Genomic DNA, 19,076 nt, shown 5'->3' on the forward strand with positions numbered 1-19,076 from the left:
ATGTGTTGTCTATGTGCAGAAGTGTCAGGTACTGGGTTTTCCTTCATTGCCTTGGAGGGTAACTGCATCTCATCTCAAAGACATTTTTTCCTCATTTAACACAAGTGTTTCTTTTCTTAATTTCTTCCTATTATTCCTAATTATTGCTTGTGTCATCCCAGCCATTGGTGTTTATGTGGTAAATACTGTAAAATTGAATGCTTAACTGGGTTTGTTCTCCTATAGAATTCATAGTGGTCGGTTGAATATTTGCCATTAGATATCACTTTGTGTACAGCAGACTTTAAAAGACTTGGGTTTTATTTATTCCTCACAGAAAAAATGGAGGAGGGAACCGGGAGATGTAGGAGTCTGGTAGTGTGCTTTGAGATAACTGCTTCTTAAATAGTATGTTGGATATGCCTTTACTAAAAGCAGCACAGAAGGAAACATAAGATTTTTGACTTAACTCCAACAACCAACAGATGATGCTGTGACCTTAAGCATATATAAATATGTTTAGCAGCTGCTGTGTAACATATTTATATGTGTTTAGTGACCTGGAGGTTAATCAAAATGAGTTTGGTGATCTCAGCTCAGTTCTTAATGGACTCCACTTCATAGTATAGTACTGATGCAGCACAATTTGTCACAGTCAGCAGTCTTTACTCAAAGGAGGCCCACTGTGGAGTGAGAATTAAGGACTGAAGTAATACCTGATTATTTCTCCCTAAAGAAACTTTCCATTCCAAGCCATCATAGAGCAGAATAATACATGGAGGAGCTCTGTACTGTGCACTGCACCCAGTCTCGGGATAAAATGTTCACTCTTATGGGATATGGCCTTTCAGTATTAGTGCTTTAGCTCACATGTGCTGAGGTCAGTGATCTGACAGGGGATCGGGAAAGGACAGAGTTCTGCCAGGAATTGTGCTGAGTCTTTTCACTTGCTGGGCCCTTTCCAGAGATGCAGATCCGTTCCAAGTGCAGCATTACATGAGTGGATGAAAGGGAAAGGTACTGCCTTGCCAGATGAAATCTTGGAATTAGGTTCTGCCATTCAGGTCATTCTGAGTACCGAAGCAATCTTTTTTAGACTTCAGTTGTTTTCTTGCTGTCCTGACCAAAGCTAGTATATTTCTTTTATCTAATTTCTACTCTCCATGTAAACTGGAAGTAGTTTCCTACTTTTTGATTTAAAGCTGTTGTACAGCAGTATGCTTTCATGAGCTACAATTGAGATTGATGTCCATGGTGGGTAACATGAAATAGGTTGTACCTCAATTTGAGACAATGAACAGCCCCACAGTTTAGAAGATATATATGCTATAGGAAGTAATAGTATTGAAATATTAGTAGGTAAGGACCAATTTCAACTTACCTGCAAGTTGCGTATCTCCTGTGTATTTTTAAAGCAAAAGAAGGACATTGGAGAGTTAGATACCTGTAGAGACTTCCATCTTTTCCAGAATCTCAGCCTTACTCCTTTAAGGAACCTCTCAAAATCTGTTACTTCTTTTTTAAAGTGTAGAAATGCACTAGTGTGTTCTCTTCATCTTCACTAGTAGCTTTACCCAGTAACAGAAAGAATCTCGCTTTTCCAGCATAGAAAGAAGTTTTCATTTAGCTGCATTTGTTGAAATATAGCCATTTTCAGCTAAAAAGAGGTGGGTGGGGATGTTTAAGATACAGTATTTACATAAGAAAAGCTAGATTGTGTGACTGAAATCTTTTAAAGTTGTTGCAAAATGTTCCTGCTGCTTTTGTTTCCCTTTGTAATTTTCCCTTGGAGCATTGCTCCACTGTGCATTTTAAATCTTTTCCCTCCACTACTGACTGCAAGCTTCATCGGGGAAATGACATTGTATGGCAGTTGTCTCCTTTATATCAAAAGAAAGGCTTTGCCTCTTTGCAAGAATGAAGAAAAGTTTGTCTTCAGAGAGCAAAGGACAAAACTGACTTGGAAAAAGATACTTTATTTAGATAACGCGTTCTCTTTTCCTTTGAAGAAATTCACAGTGCGTCAAGAAAAATTAGGCCAAGTAGTGCTTTAATGGTCTTCCTCCTGTACCTCCTAAAAAAGAAATCTGTTTTTACCATTGCGTTAAGAATCTGCCATGAGTTTGGAGAAGACAAGAAGCCACTGAAGTTGTTCAGGGTTGTTGGTTTGGGGGTTGTTTGCTTTGTTTGAATACTGTGTAATAGTGAAAAGCAGAATTGATACCAAAACTCCATCTTGCTGCCAGGACTTGACGCTTTCCCTGCCTGTAGGATAAAACTAAATGCTTTGCTTTTTGTGAGGAGAAAAAAGCCGACAGGTACTAAAACTATGCAAAGGGGCTGTTGCTTCCTTTCTTGTCTCCCTTATTTGGAAAACCAGCATAAATTTACAAGGGGTATATTGAAGAAACAGGTCTTAGTTTTGTGTTTTCCTATAGGCTATGAATATACAGGTAAGTATATTTTTGCCTGTGTTTTTGTATGATTTTATTTGTATATCCATACAGACATACCATAATATGTGCAGTCTTCAGGTAGACCAAGAAAAGGTATATGTATATAAGGTATATATAAAGCTGTATTATGGATTAAAAGAATAAAAGGTTATTTTTGAAGTTGGATCAAGCATTACATCGGGTTATTCTGCTTACTTGGATTATTTTCTTCCTTGTACGTCAGTTTATCTATGGAATTTGATAAACCAAGTACAAAGCACACTTAGATACTTTTTACAACTTGAGAGTAGGTAAGGTTTAGCCTTCAAAAATATTTTGCCTGAAAAACTGTCCTAAATGAAGCCTTTACCTAATTCTCCACATCTTCAGACGCGAAGATCTTCAGACCAGCTTAAGTCTCAGTCATTGTATGGTTTTCAAAACCAAAGTCGTTCTGCTGTGCTGAGGTTTCTTGTTGCAACAGAGTGTAGTATGTATGTGGGGTTTTTTGTAAGATCGGACATAGATGTCATGTACAAAAAATGAGCATTGTATTCAATGCGATAACATCAGATAGAGAAATCTGAAACAGTCTGTGGTACCCATTATTCTTCTGGTCATTTCACTGTTTCTTAAGCTGTGGCAGGTAAGGATTTCTATCACATAATCAAAATGGCAATTCACTGGAATTTTTTTTATGCCAACGCTAGGTTCTGATTTTGACTCCTGATCCCATTGCTGTTTACTCATAGGATAAATAATATGAATTGTATTTTTCTGCTGATTGGTTGCGACATATAAAGACACTATAGACATCTCTTGAAATTTGTGTTCAGTCAAATTCTGTCTCAGATACACAGTAACTAAGTTAAGACTAATTCAGAACTCCCCATGTTGATAAAATGAACTAATGGTGTGCCTTGTTCTTAGCTATTGGCAAACAATAGGAGATGTACTGTGTGACAAACCACAGCATCTTCAGCAATGAGGTACTTAATGAGAGATGGTCTGTGTGCTCTTTCTTCTTGCAGGCAAGGCAATTTTCCTGCCATGAATCAGAGTGGTATTATGGGATCCAGCTCCCCCTACACTCAGCCGATGAACAACAGCTCTGGCTTGATGAACCCACAGGCTCCACCCTACAGCATGGCACCTAACATGGTGAACAGCTCAACAGGTAATGGTGGGTAACCTTTCAGCAGTGGCTTTCCTCCACAGATCTACTTACCGGTATCAGCCCTGGGCTGGTGTCAGAGGGATGGCCTTCATTCGGTTCACCCCGGCTGCGTAGTGTGGAGTGGTTTGAAACTGCGCTAAAGTATTCGCATTTTTTTGTACAGTAACTCATACATTTTTCATTAAGTCCTTTTGTGCAGCATGTAGATGAGTACAATGTTTTGAACAGTTCCAGCAACACTCGGACCCAGTTTGACGTAGGTGTTGACTAGCAAGTATATGTATATTTGTGTGTATGTGTCTGCAAGAGAGGGAAGGATAAAAACCTCATCTTTTAAGAAGCTGCTGTAGCTTTTCAGTGTCTTACTTGCCAAGATTGCAATTTCAGATATTTAATGTGGTACTGGTTAAAAAAAGAGATGTGCACCTGCTCTGACTTGAAGATGCTTTAAGTTGAACGCTTAAAATAATTACTCTGTTCTGAAAACATAGTCCATATTTACTGTTTCTAAAATTCCTATAACCATATATAGGGTTTCTTCATTTACTTATTTAAATATCAGTTTATGAAATTTAATTATAGCTGCCTTTTGGGGAAAAAAAAACCAAAACACAAACCACAAAATATTCAGTGTAGGTGCTGAATTTATCCTTTTTGTCATGAATTGTGAATTTAGCATTGTTTGCAGCTTTGTGTGTGACTGTGAAGACAGGTGAATGCATTCTGTGCAAATGTGCTACATAGCCCGTTTTCAGCTTGAACTCCTAACAGTTATCCTCCATCGAGATAATACTTCAGTAAAGATCAATTCTTCGATTGGGGTGGGTTTGGATGGAGTTTTAACGACCTTGAGGTGGATCCTTTCAAATACTTATGCCAGTCATGCAGTTTCTGTGCATGCTTTACTGATTACATTAGCCCTTTTTGAAACGTTGGAGGTTTTCAAGTTTTTCTGAAAGCTCATAGGTTGTGCCAGGATGATTTGACATTGTTCCTTAGTTGGTTTAATTTCTACTTTTGTTTATTTCTGTAGAGATATGTTACTATTTAAACTGGATCTTGACAAGAGCCTGTTTTCGGTGTCATCCTCTCTGCCCTGCATAGCCCATTTCATGCCTTGATCTTTTGCCTCCTTACCTGACTTTCCTCCCTGTCAGTTTTACATGTCACTGCTTTCTGCACAGAAAATGGCCACTGTGAGAATCTAGTGTGTAGTATGTCTAGAAGTTTTCTTTCCTCTATATAGGAGCTCATGAGCCACCTAACAGTGTCATAGTTTTCAGCAGCACTGTGTTACGGTTTTGGTAAGCAGAAGAAATGGGAAGGAAGCTGTTAATCAGTAAGATTTTTTAAAAAATTAAAATCAAAACAACAAAAAAAAGGAGGCTTTTTCCAGTGCTGACTTGGAAGCCATTGGTTAATCCAGACAGCACACTTCACCGTCTGGATGAAGAGGGAAAAGCTATTCAAAAGACCATTAGATAATAGCTTGCTTTTCCCCCACTAGAGCTGTCCCAGGTAATATTATGTTTTGTTTGTGTGCTTACATGTTTTGTCTGGCTTGCTGAAATAAAATTACTTCTGAGCATTGAAACTGTGCTATAAATTCTGTTTTGCTATTAGCAGAAGTAATTTTTCCCTCTTTTTCTTTGGCCCCCAGAGCTGCAAAAATAACCAACAGCAAGCAGATGGCAGAGTGCCCTGCCTAAGAAGATTTATGTATTCCTAAGGAATAACCAGTTTAAAGGAAGATTCACAGAGGGTTTTTGTTCAGATAATTCAGCCATTCGTTATTTCATACAGTGGAAATCTGTTCAATGCAAGGCCATTTATCCTAGCAGTCTTTTGTATGGGGCAGTCATACTCTTTTTATTGTGTTATGCATTCTGAAATATTGGATTTTTAATAATTTAAACATTTATCAGGGTGTTTTTTTTTTCTGCCAGTGCATTTGTGAGGTTTTCTTTTGTTCCAGTTTTATTAATTCAAAGATTACCCAATGGAAAGTAAGTATGAGATGAACTGGAGGAGTTCAGTGCACCTCTTTTCGTCTGTGTATGAGCAGACATGTGTCTAGATTGCTTTATGCAGCCAGCGGCCAAGAGCACACACATGGGGCAGCAGGGCAAAAGAGAAAATCAGGTGTGAGTATACTGCTGGGGGCACATGCAGTGGGATTGCTGTACTTCACCCTATCCTGACTCATCCTTCTGCTTAGGTAAAAGAAATAAAAGGCTGAGCTTAAGGCAAGTGTAAATACAGTACTTCAATATGGTGGTGCCTTGAGCTGGGGAAGCGCTTCAGGGTCAGCTCCAGCCCTGCATTTGATAAGGTGCATTTGATGAGGTGGAGAACTTGCGGGTGATACCTACTTACGGGCTTTGTGTAACAGCATTTTCTGTGACACAAAGACCAGTTCTGCTGTCTGGCTCTTGATCCTTCCCACACACTCAGTGTAAAGTCACCAATAAACCAGGGTTCAGTCAATGTTTAGGGCCAAAACCAAATGCAACTGAGTGGCTGCTGGTAGAGTGAAGCGTGGGCATTAGTTAACTTGCTTTCATACACTGAACATGAGTAACTGTGATTTCAGTTAGAGGCCAATGAAAACCTAAGGTAAGCAATCGGTAGAAGTTGGTTTCTTGATTGTCTGGGTTTTGGAGGGTGCAGTTGTGTTGCCCGCTTTGAGGGAGGAAGGTAGGTTTTGGTTATATTCATTTTAATCAAATGCACTTTTAGGTTTTACTCTAAAATAGAGGAGGATTTCTGATGCTGATGGGATTGTTTTCATGTGGTTGTGGAGCTTCCGTACAGCTAACACTGGTTTTGCTACACATTTTAGTAGTATTTATATCTCCTTGTTACCAGTTGATTATTACTTTTTTTTAATTAATGTCACAATTGAAAGGAAAATCATGTTGCAGTTGTGCATCCTGGAACTACTTCAAAAGTGACTGTGGATCAAATAACACATCACCAGCTTCTGCTGAGGTAGAGCAGTTTAGGAACACAGAAATTATAAGATCAAAGAAGACAGATCCTTCTGATAGAGTATCCCATCCATAACAATAACAAAAGCTTCAAGAAAAAGTGACAGGATTCCTTCACAATTATGGAACAAACTGCCATTCAGAAAAATTTTATGTACTGCCCTTTTGTTATGTGAGTTCACATTTCCCATGTGTATTTTATATTTTTCCTCCTATTTTTAAAGTTCAGGCTTTAAATATACATGGAATGAAAGGAAGCTTACAAAACTTACAAAAATAAAATCTCTCTTCCATGCTGTAAGCCTTGTTAGCTCTAGTGAAAATTAGCTTTAAAAAGAAGTAATATGGAGTTCGGATCTCTCAGATTTCCATATTGTGCTTACACAGAAACTGGCACTCATGATCTCTGCTACCTCTGGAGGTGGACAAAACAATAAAAAGGCATTAATCTCCTTACTGCCACAAGGATCCTGTCCTAATTTCACTGTAATTTCTGTTCTACTGAAACCTTCCATTTTCTGGGTAGTATTATTCCCAACAAATTTTTAACATCAGAGTACTTTACATAAAACTTGAAGTTCTAGGGAAAGTTATTTGAACTAAAAAAGTTAAAAGGATGCTCTTAAAACAACATTAAAAATAGAGGCAACACCTTTTCACATATATATTTGACTTTGTATTTATTTGGATGAATCTCTGATAGGAAAGCAATCATTTATGAATGTGAAGTTTTTTTTTTTTTTTTTTTTTTTTTTAGAAATCTCAATTGTGTTTCTCTGCTTGGTTACATTTTTCTGAAAAATGGAAACTTCATTTATTTCACTGTTTCCTGGCTCTAACACTTGTGAGCTGTTATATACTGCGCATTTATATAAACTTTCTGGAGGATGCCAGCAGCTAGTAGCAGTTGAGGTACCCCATCACCTATACTCCAAGCAAGTGATGACAATGATCCAGTGGTCATTGTGTGATTACAGATCAAGCCAGCTCTGACATAGATGCCCTTGTCCCAAACCACATGCGCTTGTCATCCCTCAAACGAGCCTTAGTAGGCAGAAAGGAGGTGCAGTGCTGAGGTCCTTGGTGGCCCACCCATCCCTTCCAGAGAAGTTGCCCGAACACCCTGGGCTGTGCTTTTCCCCAGAGGTGGACAGTCATTCACGGCAGGACATGAGGCAGTACTGTTGTCACTGTTCCATTTTTCCTGTAGGCATAAAAACAGCAGGGATCCTCTTTCCAACTCCACATGAACCAAAAGCTTGCTGCTTTTTCTTTTCCTACCTCTCTTCCTGGAAGAGAGGAAGGAATATCTTACAAAGGATATAATATTCTGTTTTGCAGAGTGTGATTTGTTACTGCACTAGCAATAAAGAGAAAAACAATGTTTGTGTATTGCTGCTCCTATAGTATTTCACCCTCTTCTGGGACTGATAGAGCAGCCTTTAGCAAGAAAGAATACTTTGCTGCTGTTTTACTCGTGTCAATATCTGCTTTTGAGTACATTAAATTCAGTGTGGAATAGTTAATTCAGGACCTTGACCCATACTTGCTTTTTGAAATCATTCTAGCTCTTAAATTCTTATAATAAGCCAGAGGCTACTACTTGAATCCTGTTCACTATACGCTACAGCACCTTTTGAGTCAAGATTTCCCTGTCATCCTCCCCTCTAAAATGTTTTATCCTTTGGTCTGCACTTCACACAGAGAATTATTAGTAGCTGTGTAGAAAGAAACTGTTTCTTATTTTAGCAGTTTCATGACAATAACAGTATTTCACTGCTCAAAAAGGGTCAAAACAATGTTCTTGCTGTACTGCTTTGCTAAAAGAAGTGAAGGAATGTTCTGTTTGCAAACCGCTGGAGAGTGTGTTTGCAAGAAGTTATGAAACAGCATTTCAACAGTAGGTGTGGAAGCATCTTAGGAAAAGCTTTAGGGAAAGTAGACAACCTTGCAATTTGCTAGTAAAATCTTGCACTTCTCTTTTAGGTGGGTAGAAAGGATGTAGACGAAGTAAACATTTTAGAGCAAAAAGTGAAATGGATTTTGGGAAGCTTTATTATTTTTTTTCATAATTGTCTCCAATTATACACTTGCACGTGCCAACAAGAAGTAGTCAAAAGCCAAAATGAATTGGTATTTTTACATTTCTAAACATGATTAATACAGTCAGAATATGTGTGGTGATTTTCAAACTAGAGTTGCTTGCCCTTTATATGAAGTGTTAACTTAAACCTCTCTGAAAAGGAGCTTTTATAAAGGCATTCTGATGGAAACGGGACTGCCAGGAGTGGGCACAATTACTGTATTCTTTGTAATAGAAAGACCATGTGCCAACCTAGATAACAGTGAGATAGCAGAGGATTTCGCCATGCAGAATTCTGGTGAAGAAGTGTGATTGTTAACTTTGCTTCGTTTGACCTCTCTAAAATTGCTTTAGAGGGGAAGGGTCATCTTTGGTTGCTTTGAAACTAAAACTCAGACTTTTTTTTTAGCGCTTTCACAGCACAAAATGTGTTAACTGTTAAAATGGATTTTGTATAACAGTTCTGCATCCCAGTTTGAAACCAGACTGTGGCATGCATTTGACTGTTTTGCACATATATTTTAGAAAAAAACTCTAAAAGAAAAATAACTTGATGTTTTTTTAATGGTGGAATTCATATCTAAAATGTGTTAGGCTGCCTTCCTTCACCTCATAATGGTCACAAGCTGCCCCAACTCCTCAAACAGAGTATAAGGGCAAAATGCATACAAATCAAATGCTGGCTTCCCAGTGTCATATTACTTGTCTGTTTTGTTGAGGTTTCACACACATACATAAAAATAACAGCATTTTTAGCTGATCCCAATAGATTTTTCTCTGCAGCTGCATCACTTCAAAAAGGCTTTTTGTTCCAATTCTTGAATCTTAAGTATTGCAAGTTTGTTGGGTTGGGGTTTTTTTCAATCTCAATTATGATTTATGTGTTGTGATGACTTTAAGGGCTTGATTGGGCTACAAATGTGCTTTGAAAAAAACAAGATGTGCCCATGAAAAACACGGGCAGTTCAAAGCTGAATATTGAGCATACAGTTGTAAACTCACACGGCACATGGTTGGGTAGGTTTTTTTGGCAGACCCGTAGTCTCAACCTGCAGTGATGCTAAAGATATTAGCAAATTAGCACTGCAGAGCTTGCCAGTGTATTCGCCAGAGTCCTGCTCGTGCTCTCACTGCTGTAATTAAAACTAATTATTTTCTAAAACATAGTAATACATGAATATGTGCAGTAATCATTTTGTAGTGGGCAATCTGTGAAGTATTTTTAAAGCTTCTTTATTCCCTCCTATCTTTGGCTTGCTATGCAGTGTGGCTGCTGCCTAGTGCAAGCCAGCATTGTCAGTTTGCAGAGGGGTGCACAAGTTTGGTAGTGACCAGATTTATTAATTTATTATAAAGTGATGCTTTGCTGATTCTTAAAATTTGTAAGTTTGGAATGTGGTTTTTCTCCTTTTTATTGCCTTGTTGGTTATTCTGTTCTATGTTTTTCTTACCTCAGGTCCTTCTTTGAAAGAAGGGCATGAGGGGGAGAAAAAAGGGAGAGAAAGGGAGCATAATCCAGCCTTTCGCAAATGCTGTGCGCGTGGTTCTCTGCAGGAAAAAATCACCTCATGTCTTGCTGTTGTTCTCTGGTTATTTGCATTGATTCAGTGTCATGGCACCTCCTAGCATCTGGTCTGCCCAGTATTTTGTGCCTGTTTGTCTGAATGCTTCTTGCATCTTTCTAGAAATCCAGGAACCCAGCAGCTTTGCAGCAATAATACTATACATAGCACTAGCATCTTCAAATAAAACCCGCTTTAGCTCCCCACACTCCTGGGAAGCAACTGCATGCAGTTATCAAAGAAAGACATTTGTGTGTTCATTATAGTCCCACCTCATTTTGGCAGGAAGGGAATAAGTTGAGTGCCGGTTCTCCAGCAGAGCACAGTTTACAGCTTATAGTTCTGTAGTTAAGAATCACAGTGGCTGAGCCATTCATACTGAAGTCAGTAGGGGCAGGAATTATCTGCTGGCCACCAACTTTCATACAAATGTAACTGGGAAAGTCAGCCTTTTTCTCAGATTCAACACAGCAAGCAAAATGCACATCTCTTTTCTTTACATTTTTCTGTTGCTAAAGGGCTGCAGTAGTTATTAAAATAGGCTGTTCTGTTAAAACGTAGTGGTCAAATGTGGAGACAGCTGAAGACTACCAGCAGCATGAAGAATGAATTTTACTGCATAAAGTGTTTGTTGTTGCGTGGTTTTTGTATTCTCCCCTACTTCATTCTCCTCTATTTCCTCACTTCAACTGAAGAGGTTTCCAGGTTTCCAGATGCTAGGATAACAGGACGGAGGTGGGATAGCCCCTGCTTCATGTGGCACCACAGTCTTCAGTAGGAAGCATGTTTTGTCCTACAAAGCCAGACATAGTCATGCTTAACTGTTTCTCCTGTTTTCGATTAGCACCTATGGGTCTTGCAGATATGATGACACCCGGTGAGTCCAAACTACCCCTTCCTCTCAAAGCAGATGGCAAAGAAGAAGGACCCCCCCAGCCCGAGAGCAAGTCAAAGGTATTTACAATCTCTGCACGTGGTGTTGGTTCAGCCCGCAAAAGTCTGCTGTGTTGTCTCTCATCTTCTGGTTTTGGCCTACCCACTTCTGTTCTTTCCTGCATGCCTTTCCATTCACGTGCAATCTCTTTGTTTGTTTCTTTTCTTATTTTATTTTTTTTTCAATTTTCCTTCACTGTGTGGATCTGAAAGTTACTAGTTCTCACGGCATTTTAACTTGCGGGGGCAAAGCAACCCAAGCCAAAAGTTGCGTGGGGATTCAGCTGTGCCAGGTGGGTGGGAAAGAAGGGTCTTGCCTGATTTCGATACTTGCAGCCATTTTTCTCTGCCTTCAGTTAATAGCTTCCTGTTTTGGCCGCCTCAGCAGCAGCAACATACTTTAATATTTTGCTTTCCTACCTTATTTGTTAAAATAAGGTGAACGGCTTGGTTTTTTTTTTTTCTTTCTTTCATAAGGGGAAACCCATGCTTAGCATTCCATGTGAGCTTGAAATAAGCATGGTGGCGTAGTGACTTTAGCCAAGCATCCAGCAAACTTTCCAAATTATACTAATTAACAATGTTGTTCTTATACCTTTTATATATATATAAATATATTTATATATGTGTGTGTTTTCTGTATGTGTCTCTCTGTTTATATATATTTTATATATAACAATTGGTCAGTCTGTTAAACTGGATGTATTTTTTTGTTTTTAATAAAGTTTGCCCTGCCTTTGTCATACTATTTTTTTTTTATTCCTCTACCACAGGATAGCTACAGCTCTCAGGGTATTTCTCAGCCCCCAACCCCAGGCAACCTGCCAGTCCCTTCCCCAATGTCCCCAAGCTCTGCTAGCATCTCCTCATTTCATGGAGATGAAAGTGATAGCATTAGCAGCCCAGGCTGGCCAAAGACTCCATCAAGCCCTGTAAGTGGCTCTGTTTTTTTGGTTTTTGTTTTTTGGTTTTTTTTGTAATTAAATATACTTTAATGCTTGCTTGTTTGTTTCGTAAATTCCTTTTATTCATTATTTATCCACTAAACAGTTTTCTTTCTTTATAACACTGGGTACAAATTCTGCTCTCGGACACATGACTGTAAGTTCCACTGTCTGGCTTCAGTGGGGCCTGAGCATGCTTATCCCAGGGCAAAATTTGTCCCAAGAGTACTTTGAAATAAGAAAGAGTAAAATTGTGTGCATCATGCAAGTGTGCTGTGTGGTAATACAGCAGTTGTTGTGAAGAAAACATCCTTCCTGTAATGCATCAGCTTTCAAGCATGCCGAGTGTGTTGTTAAGGACAACTCCATTTCTGTTCCTGGGCCCAAACTCCTTCACACAACTGACTTCACTCTGGTTGCTGCTTGTCTTTGCTAGGATTATTTAAGAAGAAAAACCCAAAACAAAACAAAATGAGAAATCTCCACTGTTGAATATCCATCAAAATTTAAATTGTAGACTTGGCACCACAAAAACGCTGCCAGGTCTATTTTTAAACCATTTTGAAATGTGTATTTTGAAATACAGTCAGAAGTCTTGAAACGAAATCATTTCTGATTTGCTTCATTCAGTTACTTTGAAATAACCCAGATTGTGGGTAGGAAAACCTGATGTGTGTATGTTTTTAAAAAGCTATTTTTAGATGAATAATGTTTAGTCATTCTCATGCAGGTTGTAAAGAAGAACCTGAGAGAGATGTGTGGAGCTAAAATGAATTTCATCATTATATGTATCTATATGTATAGAAATAGAAAATGCATATGCATATATAGACAAGAGAATGCAGGCATAAGCTGATATGGCCTATGGGGAGCAAATGTCCACTTGGTCATTTTTGCTTTGTTGTTTTTTGAATTAGAAAAATATATATTGTTCTTCTTTCTTTTTTCCAGAAGTAATAATTATCACAATTTCTCTGTAGAAAAATACTGAAATATAATCTGGTGAGGAATATTAAGGGTTTTTTTACAATATCAGTGTGCACTTAAATTAGCAACAATTCTTTGGCAGCAACTTAATTTTCACAAAGTGGTATGTTGAAGACTGTCTCTCAGGGCAAACAGAGGAAGGCCAATTGGAGGGAAAAAGGTCTACCCATCCAAAAACCAGACATCTGATGAATCCCCTGAGCAAAGCGGCAGCATGGCATGAAATGCACCACCTTAATGTTTCAATATTTATTGGCAGCAACTTTGAGTCTCAGAAGGCAGCTGGTGTTACTTGTTCCCACAAAGTCTCATCTTTTTCTTAACAGCATTTCTGAAAGTGTGGTACCAAAAACTCTTGATAGTTTTCTTTGTAGGTAGTGTTTTGGGTATTGTTTGTTTGGGCAGTTTTCTGCAGGAAAGCAAGGAGTTACTGCACAGGCTGTCGCAACACATGACATTCTTCCTCTACAAGGCTACCAAATGATACCAAATGATAATGCATTCCTGAGCTCATTGCATAAACTGAGTAACAGACCCTAGAGTCATCGTGAACATGGAGTTTTTTCCATGGAAATATGTCAAAGTGCAGCATTAGAAAAAATAAGTGAGGGAAGTTTATGCTTTCAGTTTCTTCTGAATACCCTTCTGTCCAAATGCTGCTGCATCTTTAGCTTCAGTTAGCTTCTTGGTACACAGGTATGGATAAATGCAGTGCTTTGGAATGACAGAAAAGTAAGTCCTGTAAGTTAGTTGATCCCTTTTTACCTATGAAGGCCAGTGTATTGGATAACTTCATTGACTTCAGCAGCAGCCTGACATAGACTGGAATGATTGATTCCAAGCGTTTCGTTACACTTGAAAACAGCCCGAATTTGTTCATTAAATCCCAAAGCTGCTTCATATGCTACAACTTTTCCATTACAGCAGAGGATAAAAGCAAGGGTGAATGGTCTGTAATTCACTTCACAGTATCCCTGTCATCCCACTAAGTGGATCCTCTCTTTCACTAGTTTTATATGGAAGTGAGGTATGAGAAAATGTGGAGAAGGAATTGTTGAGCATTATGCTTTGAGGGCTCTTCAGGTACATCGGTAAAAGGACACTTCTGCTATGCTAATTTTGCACATAGTGTGAGTGTCTGACAGTGGCAAGGTGGCTTTAAAATTCTTCAGAAGAGAAATTTCAAGTGTGTGTGTGAACTGTGCAGGGTCACTGCAACATGAATAAAACAGTAGGTTATGAAAAACCCATAAAATGCTACTCACTGTCTGTAGGTACCCATGAACATGACAGTGAATACACCTGAATAGAACCATATCTCCATGGTGCTAGCTGTGAGGGGTCTGCAGAGTCCTTCAGGAGGAAAACATGACAAAGGTTTGTGTCCTGCAAAAGCCTCTCTGTGCCAAAGATTTGACTTTAGGCAAGTTTTGCTGCCTGTGTACGCACACTTTGTTCTGTAGTAAAACAGGTCTATGTAATAAATGTAATATTGGCAAATTCTTTGTTGAAGTGGGGGAAGTGAACAGTAGATAGTTCTATAAATACAGATGCTTAGAGATATGTACAGAAGCAACTACCCGCTGCCTTAATGTGTAAAGAACTACAGAAATTCGTGTTTGCTCTGAAGGGTTCTGCAGACTTACCATACAAGTGTGTGTATGTAAAACAGTTCTAATAGGTGGTAGGGGTATTAAAAACAAAGTATGGTGTTAGACAGATTTAATGTGGGAATTGGCTTTAGTATCCATATACTTGGGCGAGGTTTTTTAGATCGCCCATTTAAACATGGCCAGTCATACCATGTTAGAAGAGTGCTCAGGATCAAGAACAGAGTAGGGTAGAACTAAATTGGTAAAGGTGTGTGCCACAGGCTTGCACTAGCATTTTTTTATCACCAAAATTATCAGCAAACTTTACAGAAGAGCTCATGGTCTTTATTCTTCCAGCATTGCCTGGCATGTACTCAGTTTAGCTAACCATCTCTTAATGGGATCATTTTGTAATAAACCCTTATTTTCTGAGGGTTAACATTTACCTATAGGCAAATTTAGGCTTCCAGCTGAACCTTCCCATGTGGAACTGAAGTTCATTTGTGTGTAGACTAGCTTGCACACATCTGTCATTTTTATATGTTTACATTTATAAAAACAGAGAAGGGAAAAAGATCTTCACTCTTGAGGAACAGCATTCTCCCATCCAGTGCATTCTTCTAAAGTTAACATTTCATTTTAGAAGAAAATTGCACCCATTTTACAAAGCATGACAACCTGAAAGCTCACACAGTAAGGAACACTTCTTACCTTCTGTAAGCTGTGAAGAGTTTTCAGATTATACTGTCATTTTAAAGCCTGCTGCCACACTGCTGAAAAGCAGCATCATTTGAGCTGTATAGCAGAAAAACCCAGAATGAGAAATTCTTAACTGTTTCCGTTCTGCCCTGAGTCTGGTTTGAAAAAGAGAATCTTACCATATAAAAATGAAGATGTAAATCTGAATATTCTTAATCAGAAACTATCATAAAAGTGAAACAGGAACTGTTTTGTTGCCTCCTATGTTAGAATATAAGCACATACAAAAATTGCTGCGTAAAAGCTGAAATTTCCCACCTTCATTTTTATTAGAGTTCTGTGGCATCATAAGTGTCAGATTAAAATTAATGCTAATCAGCAGCAGATTGTTCTTAGTGCAGTCGGTAGTGGAGTAGCTCCATTTTATTCAGCTCTCCAAGCTTGTGTGCTCATATATCCATTCCCACTACAAAATCAAATTAGTAGCAACATGACTTGCCTACTTCTCTCTTTCCACTCATCCCCCCCCCAAAAAAAAAATCTTTGGCAAAGTATATTTGCTGAAAAGAGTTAAATTGGTTTTCTGTAGCACCCAGATACATGAGAAGTGATGCTTTGAGTAAACTGGTTGTACTTTCATTGCATAATCTGCAAGACTCATGTCAGAGTACTTTCCTGCCAGCCACTTAGTATTAGTAAAGCAAATTCAGCCCTGACTCTGACTTCAGGAGGTGTTGTAACACAGCTGAGTCTGGTTTAAGTAAATTCAGGAGTGCATCTCATTTCTAAGTAAGAAAGGTAATAATATCTGTCTGCAGGAAGGACTACTGTAGGGGAGGTACAGTATCAGAAAGCAAGGCAGAAAACTTTACAGGAGGCTGTTTATTTAATTAAAATGAATGTCCATTCACTGGAAAGAACAGCAATGGCTCATGGAACTGCTGGGTCACCCCCATTGGCTTCACGTCTCTTTTCTCCTGGCTCTCCTCCAGCATTGCCAAGTTTCAGCTAATGGCTGGAGGGAGATACAGAGCCTGTCATATTTTCCAGGCTAACATGCAAGATGAATGGTGGCAATGCTTTTAAAATCATTGGCAGACGGATGCTACCCTGCTGCATCTTTTGTAGCGTTGAGTGCCAGTCCTCACCAGCACTGTGTGGGGACACGGACCAAGTGGGTGGTTCTGTAGCATCTGTGAGGTACAACTAGGGTCTTCTTCAAGGATGTTCAGCTAGAAGTAAGTTCCTGTTTTCGTCAGAATAGTGATGTCTCCTGCTCAAATAAGGAAAAGGAAAAGAGAGAAAGGGTGATGGACTAAATGAGTTTAAAGTGTCTACTGCAATCACCAACAAAGTTTAGAATTTCACTATATAGGTATGCTTTCCTTCATAATTCTGGCTCCTTTCCTGAAGCTTTATATCAATCTTTTTCTCTAGTGTTTAATTCTGAACCACTCCTATCTCCCACTGCTGATCAAATCACTTCACCTTCTGCAAGCAGGGGGGTCTTCCTGCAGTAGCAGCAGCCCCTCTCTGCTGTCAGATAAAAGGCAGCTCAGATAGTGCGTAGCCCATCCACCCATGGCACAGAGCCCAGCTCACAGGGTTATACTGCACAGAAAAGATAGGGTGAGAAGTTACAGCTTCTGTAGCAGCCTCAGTGCTTTCTGCCATATCCACATAGAGAAGGAAAGGGCATCAAGAGTTTTCATCAGCTGTGAGGTCCAAATAGCAGCAGGAAAAGGGGTTTGCTTCTGCATTTCTGCCTCATGAGGCAGAATTCTCCTCTTCCACCTCTTTCACTTCTCCTGGTGGTGGTTCAGCTCTGATCGCTGTGCATCCCTTGTTTTCAGCAGATCTTAATACACACTCTCTTTGCAAGGTAGAACATGTGAGATTGACATCTTATGTCTGTTTTCAAGGGAGGAGAGTAGCACCTACTGGAGCATTTTTGGCTCAGGAAGCTCATTGGCAGTTCACACGCAGCATTGCCACCAGTCTCCTTGTATTGTAGGCATTTGCTCATCTGGCGTTTTGGCCAGCAGCGGTGTTACAAGGTAGTAAAGCATAACCATTTGTGACTCTGAGAGTACTACTCCTCAGTGTACTGCCATGAATCACACTTTAGGCTACTTTTCTGCAATGCCTGTTCTGGAGGAACACTTTCAGGCTTTCTAGCCCCTTTTGGGGGCCAAAGAAGAAATGGTTGATTTGATTTGGTTTTAGGATTATGTGAACTTGTGTGGGACAAGCTTATTCTTAATTTTACTCAAATTATTGCTTGCAAAGCACTTTGAGACAAGTGGGTGAGAATCACTGTGTGAGAGCTACCACCTCTTAAAATGACATGAGGCAGCATCAGAAACTTGCCTTCTGGGATTCAGAGTTCCAATCAGTGAAAGAAATACAAAAATGGGGAGTTTGGGCCCTTTGCTTTAGAAGCTGAATTTTCCGTATATGGACAGAATGTACTGTTTGTGCCTGAACTAGTAGCCTTCATTCCTGACTGTTGTGTGATAGCTTTAGTTTGTTTGACATCTTCTCTTTTTCAGTGTTGTGAGTTTCTTACTTTCTTTTCCCTCCCCCTCCCACCCTTCCCCCAACTCTTTTCTTTCTTCTTGCGGTTTAGAAATCAAGTTCCTCTACCACAACTGGAGAGAAGATCACTAAAGTCTATGAGCTGGGAAATGAGCCAGAGCGCAAGATGTGGGTCGATCGGTACCTCACCTTCATGGAGGAGAGGGGCACGCCTGTGGCCAGCCTGCCGGCTGTGGGCAAGAAGCCCCTGGACCTGTTCAGGCTCTACGTCTGTGTCAAAGAGATTGGAGGTTTAGCACAGGTGAGAAGTGATGCTTGAAAGTGAACCTCTTGAAAACTTCATGCACACTCTGTTTTCTAGAGTATTACCTGCTGGTTACACCATTACGTTTTCAGCCCTGACAACACTGTTGAAGAAAATAGCTTTGTGCTTTAATATTTGTCTTTAGTATTTGTGCTTTAATATTTGGAGTTCATCTTGGCTGTGTAATTGCCCTAAAACTCTGGAGTTTGAATCAAAATTGGCCATCGCTGTAGACAGATGAAATTTTTACCTGTTCAGGGGAATCCAGTAACTCCACTAAAAGAAAAAAAAAAGAGGAAAAGGCCATTGGATCAAAGTTACAAGTAAGTAACAGATGATAGAGCTGAAAGGAAAAGAAGATTTTTAAATCCATCCCTCCCAGATAGGGATACTGCCTCTAGGACAAATAATTCATCTCTCAAAAGAGGTGTCAGATACGATCTTGAAACACAGTCCTTCATCCCAAACCTTTCATCTCTGAGTGTCTCTGTATGGTACATTTGTTTCTAAGACATGGACTGTACTTTCCCTGTGTTTGGAAAATGCTTACAGGACATTTTGGGTTGCCTTACAAACATAATGATTACAAGGAAAAGGTGAATTACTTAACTGAGATGAAAAATGAAAGCAAGAAGACCTGAGAATAAAAAATGGGAGAGAGAAGCTTTGGTTTGTGTTCTCAGCAGTTAACTGGAAGTTTTACAAAGGGATGTTGGGAAATTAATTGTGAGTTCTGTAAGACTGAACTAAACGTTTCATTGTCTTGCACCATCAGAATGGAAAGCAGGAGAAAACAGTCAGTATTTGCAGCCTTAGATTTAGTATTTGAAGTCATCTGTCCTTGCCTAATGTT

At 39.3% G+C, this 19,076-nt stretch overlaps 1 protein-coding gene across 6 annotated transcripts in view; it reads left to right on the forward strand.

The window, feature by feature from the left end:
- Positions 1-19,076, forward strand: part of ARID1B (AT-rich interaction domain 1B) — a 330,916-nt gene that overhangs the window by 283,929 nt on the left and 27,911 nt on the right. For 2 of the 6 annotated variants that reach the window (XM_065680613.1, XM_065680615.1), the window contains 4 exons: positions 3,446-3,597; positions 11,071-11,180; positions 11,933-12,091; positions 18,011-18,220. In XM_065680613.1, coding sequence (XP_065536685.1) covers positions 3,446-3,597; positions 11,071-11,180; positions 11,933-12,091; positions 18,011-18,220 — 631 coding nt within the window. The remainder of the gene's footprint in view (positions 1-3,445; positions 3,598-11,070; positions 11,181-11,932; positions 12,092-18,010; positions 18,221-19,076) is intronic. The other 4 variants (XM_065680614.1, XM_065680616.1, XM_065680617.1 and 1 more) reach the window with 3 other exon arrangements.

This window comes from Lathamus discolor, chromosome 5, assembly GCF_037157495.1.
Source record: "Lathamus discolor isolate bLatDis1 chromosome 5, bLatDis1.hap1, whole genome shotgun sequence".
NCBI classification, from domain to species: Eukaryota; Metazoa; Chordata; class Aves; order Psittaciformes; family Psittacidae; genus Lathamus; species Lathamus discolor.